We start from the raw sequence: 5,144 nt of genomic DNA on the forward strand, positions 1-5,144 counted from the left end.
CCCCTGTTGGCTCCCGATGAATCTCTGCCATTGTACCCTCCCCTCCTGCCTTTCTTACCAGGGCATTCAACCAAAATAATGAGAGCATTTACTGCTCCCTTGAATATCCTGCAGAGCTTTGCCTGGTTTTGCAGAGCCAGGGCAGGAGTCTGTGTAGGGCTTGGCCCCTGGGTCATGTATATAGGCATCATCAGGCTCCTGCCCCCTAAAAACCTTTCCTTTCCTTCTTAATTAGGGGTGAAAATGAGTCCCTGGCTCACACTCTGCTGCAACGGCCCCGGTAGAGCAGGGAGACCCATGAGGGAAAGGCAAAAAGGAAGAAAAGATTTAAGAATACAAGGGTAAAGGGTGAAAAAAAGACAGCAGCTACAAGTCAATGAGCTGGGTAATGAAAATTCAGGAGCTGTGCGTGTTGGCTTTTATTACAAAGCCATTCCTAGAGGGAAAGGCAAGAGATTAATTTGGTGTTGGAGGCTTGGGGGGATTTGGGGGCTGTTTGTTTGTCTTACCTGCTGGCTCCCCTCTGCTTCCTGGGGAAAGCAGCGCTGGGGCTGGGCAGCTGCAGCACAGCCAGCAAACCCAAACACTTTGCATTTGCCCAAACTTTATACAAACAGGGAATTTATTTGCTCTTTTCAGAGCAACTATGGGCAGCAGGACCCACACAGAGCTGGGGCATCACCGGGGCAGGTCCCAGCATCCCTCCTGCTCGTGCACCAGCCCCAGGGAGGGAGGCAGAGAGGCAGCAAAGCCTCCAGTTGCTGGAGCATGAAATGCAGTAGTAATCCCCACTTTCAAATATGTATATATTGGATAATATCACTTCCAGAAACCCACGGCCAGCTGCAGAGCAACCAGGCATTTCTTGTCCAGGTTTAAATCCCAATTTGCTAACTCATCAGCATTTAATCAATGCCAACAGCGATCGTTATCACTTCATAGCTCTAGCTAATTCAGACCATCCACGTTCCCAGAGCCCTAGCAAAGGCAACTGTGTCCCCAGCAGCAGCTTTCCTGAGAGCTGGTGGCTGGCTGCCACGGGGCTATGCCACATTTAAAGCAGCACAAGTGGCCCCAGCCTCTCCCTTGCTGCCTCTTCCCAGTCCTGCCCAGTTTTCCAGCCCCTCTCCTTTGCACCACACCTCAATTTCTATTTGGGGGTGGGTTGGCTCCTTGGTGCCACGACATTGCCAGGAAACGGAAGGTCCCAAGGTGTTTTTCTGATGCAAAAAATAGAGGATACAGCCCAAGGCTGTGGGCAAAACCCATCCAACATCCAGAACTACACCATACACAGATGATGCTTTTGTTCCAGTCGCTCTCAGCCCCTGGTCCAGCACATCCATCCCACCACCTATAGACAATTCTGCACATAACCCTGTCCCACCGGCATCTAAAGCCAGGCCCAGGATGGCAGCCAGCAGGGAGGCTGTCAGGATCTGACTCAGAGCTCTGGTACAAACAGAGCTGAGGTCTGGTGGGCAGCATCCTCCCCAAGGACCCCAACTCCCAGCCCCTGCACACAGCCCCAACCTCAGCCCTGCTTTGGGGTGTGCTTCACCCAATTCCATTAAAGCTTCCCACAAGGGTGAGATGGTCTCCCTGTGCCCGAGCCCCTGCTCTGCTCCACCAGTAAAACCCTAATTATCCCCCCCCCCACAACGTTAAGGAGGGACACAAACAGCATCAGCACTGCACCGTACTTGCAGTTTTTGCACTTTAAGCCAAACAACATTCCTTTCCCACAGACAGTGCAGGTCTGAGACATCCAATACTTGGTGGAAAACCTGTGGAGAGGAACACAGAGAATGGCCATGGAGAGATGAAGTTGTGCCCCCCCTCTCCCAATCTGTGCTCCCACAGGAACATCTCCCAGGCTGAGCTTATCTCCTAAGCTCCAATGTATCCCTTCCTCTCAGCCCTCAAACACTGCTGCAGGTGCCAAGGCGTCTTTCTAGGGATGCCCCAGCACAAATCTGAGCCCCTCTTGGGTTATGCAGAAGCACGCAGCCTGCTCCAAAGCTGCTCCAAGCTGGCCAGGAGGGGCATGAGCCACTGGCTTGCTGTGACTGCCCAGCTTTGCCCACTCCAGAGCCCCCAAAATACCTCCCTGCCCCAGGGACCCAAGTTTCCAGCCCGTTAGAGAAGCGGCTGCCCCATCAAATAGCAGCAGCAAGACTATTTCTGGTGCTTTTCCTTCTTGAGGTAGATATGGGAGGGCAATAAACCAGAGATGGGAAATCTGCTGGAGGTCGGCAAGGTCATGGGTATTACACGGCTTTTATTGATAGCGACTCAAGCCTTATCTAAACCACATCTGAACTGAAATGGAATTTAAATGGGCTTCTAGGACAGCCCAACCCAGCCTGGGAAAGGGGAAGGAACAGTCCCGAGCCCCCCGTCCTGGAGCAGAGATGGGAAGGGATGAGGTAGAGGGGGTGTACCTGTGTTTTATTGAGTTTCCCAGATCTCGACGGGGAATCTGTGGAGACCAGCGAGGCACTGACAGCGTATCTGTGGGCAGGGCAGAGACAGGGGAAACCATCAGGTGGTAAGAAAAGCAAGAGCTTGGGTTCGAGCTTCACAGGAGGGGAGCAAAGGAGGCACAAAAAACAGGGTTTGCCTGAGGTTTCTTCTTAGAGTCACCCCGCTGAGCTCCCTTTCTGGAAAGCAAGAGGCTTTGTGCTTCTGTCTGTGGGGAACTGGGGTGTCCTTCCCCACCATAACACCCCCCAGCACCCAGTCTGGGCCAGGGAGAGAGGTGGGAGGCGATGCACCCACCCCACGGGTGCTGCACCCATCTGCACACAGAGAGGGATTGCAAAGCTGTGGGAGCCATGTCACGACGGCCAACCACGAAAGGGAAAACGAAGCTGAAACAGTAACTACATCGTTTATTAATAAGACATCACGTTTTATGGTCGTGGCTGAACAAAAAGCCAAGTGCCAGCCACTTGGACGGTGATTTAATGCTTATTCAAATAGAAGAATGGAGTAAAAAGCAACCTTGGCATCCTCCTTCAAGGGAAAAGGAGGGAGAAAGGGTAACGGGACCTTGGCTGGGCAGGGAAAACAAGGTAAGTTCATTAGTGCTGGCTGGAGCAGGCAGGTAATTAACAGCACGGCCGTGCTCAGACTCCATCTCCTGCCTCAACAAGGGCAGAAATCCTCATCTTCCTCCTGTGGGGATGCACAGGAGCAGTCCTGCCCCGTGGGGTGCTCAGGGAGGGGATCAGCCCCGGGGATTCAGAGGGTGGATTTTCCAAGAAGGGCTTCGAGAGGTTTCCCAGCCAGCAGGCATGGAAGCGAGCGGCAGAGCCCGTTTGCCCTGGGCACCAGTAAATCCCTGGCTAAACAGGCTCCCGACCTCATCCCCCCGAGCAGGGAGATCACTGTTTGCTCTGATATCCCATTTTAATATCGCGGGCAGCAGGGCGTTCCAGTGCTCCTCTCTTGCTGAAGGTTACATTTACATGCTGCTTCCCCTGCAAGGAGCTGGTAACGGTCTCAGGAGCATCCAAAAAAACTCTTTCATCTCCCATACCTCCCTTCTCTTACTCCACCACCTCAGCACCCATCACCCCTTGGCCACAGGCAGCAATTAAGATGTTGACGGACTACAAAGTCAATTGAGGCAATCGCTGCCCCTCAAGTCCCCAGTTGGTTGTTTTACACCAGCAACACGTCCATGTTTTCGACCCACACATCTCACCAGCCCTCAAGACAACCCAACCTGGGCTCCTGGACCAGTATCCCCCCACTTCCCCAGCTCCCAGGGATGCTCACAAGCCCCAGGGATGATGCTCCAAGGAGTGGGACCACTCCACTCACAAGCACTATCCCTCCCTAAACATCATCTTCTCAACAGTCAATCACATTACACAAATACATTCCCACCACCACCACCACCCCTCAACACCAGTCCTTGATGAACTGTACACCCGGGCAAGAACAGCTCCTCTCCCAGAATGAAATTACAACCTCTGCTTTATCAGCCACAATTTATTTCCACTAACTTTCAACTGGCCTCAATTAAATCCTGCCGGCTCGGGGAGGGGGAGAGGGGACGTAGGCAAAGGCAGCTGAGCCTTTTAATTACTTTCTAAATGTGCTCACTGGAAAAATGTATTAAAGTGTATCAGGGATTTTAACCTCCTCACAAACAACAAGACCTCCGTGATTCACGGCTAATTATCTTCGTTAGAGGGAGTGAGACACGAAGGATCTCGGCGTTTAACAATAGTCCTGCTGTTAGCAGGAGGGAAAACAAGCCGAGCAGGGCAGGGGAAGGGACCCCATGGCCACAGGGAACAGCCCCAAGAAAAGACCTTTAAGCCCCAAGGGTTTTGGGGAGCTTTGAAGTTAATTGGAGAGTCTCCCCCTTTAACCTTTGAGATGTCCGCCCAGAGGAAAAGCTCCTTCATCCCGTGCAATATTAAATTGGGGTGATGCCCAAAGGGATGACAGAGGTGCAGCAGCCTCCCCTCAGCACACATTCTCATCAAAAAAACAAAATTGCCACGACTAGAGGTAATTGCAAGGAAACCAAAAGAAACCTCGTGGCCACAGGTCTCACTGCTGCAGGGGAGGCCCCCAAGCTTTGTCGTAGGGAGCCTGTGATGGAGCAGTGCCAGACCTGAGGTGCTCAGCACCAGGAGGAGTTGATGCTCTTGAGCTTTGAAGCACGACAGCCAGCTGCCCACCTCCCTCCCTCCTCCACGCTACCCACCCTGGGCTGCTCTGCAGCAACTGATGGCTCCTGACCTCCCCCTGCCCTCATGTCAGTCATTTCTCACAGGTTTATCCCCAGCAGCCTCCTTCATGTTTGAAACTCAGAGCTGTCTGAGCCACCATGCCCCTTGCATGAGGATGTGAGGACAGTTTTAGGATTTCCCCCTTGCCCCATCTCTGAACGTTAACACAGGGAACTGAGGGATTTAATGGGCACGGGTGGGATTTCCCAAGGAAAGCTGCAGCTGGCACCCACAGAGCAGTTCAGCACACCCTCCTGCTCCTCATGGACTCAACAGCTTGACAGGCTCGGATGTGCTGGGAGGAGAGCAGGGACGGGGTGACAGCTGCCTCCGGCACGGCTCTGACAGCAGACACAGCAGAGGAGCCCTGGCAGCCAGCTCCCTGGCAGT

The 5,144-nt window shown here is 53.2% G+C and overlaps 1 protein-coding gene across 1 annotated transcript in view; it reads right to left on the reverse strand.

The window, feature by feature from the left end:
- Nucleotides 1–5,144, reverse strand: part of KSR2 (kinase suppressor of ras 2) — a gene marked incomplete at both ends in the record, with an annotated part of 54,519 nt that overhangs the window by 29,528 nt on the left and 19,847 nt on the right. The window contains 2 exons of the mRNA XM_008941685.1: nt 1,704–1,787; nt 2,445–2,514. Coding sequence (XP_008939933.1) covers nt 1,704–1,787; nt 2,445–2,514 — 154 coding nt within the window. The remainder of the gene's footprint in view (nt 1–1,703; nt 1,788–2,444; nt 2,515–5,144) is intronic.

The sequence above is a fragment of the Merops nubicus genome, unplaced genomic scaffold (genome assembly GCF_000691845.1).
Source record: "Merops nubicus isolate BGI_N331 unplaced genomic scaffold, ASM69184v1 scaffold7836, whole genome shotgun sequence".
NCBI classification, from domain to species: domain Eukaryota; kingdom Metazoa; phylum Chordata; class Aves; order Coraciiformes; family Meropidae; genus Merops; species Merops nubicus.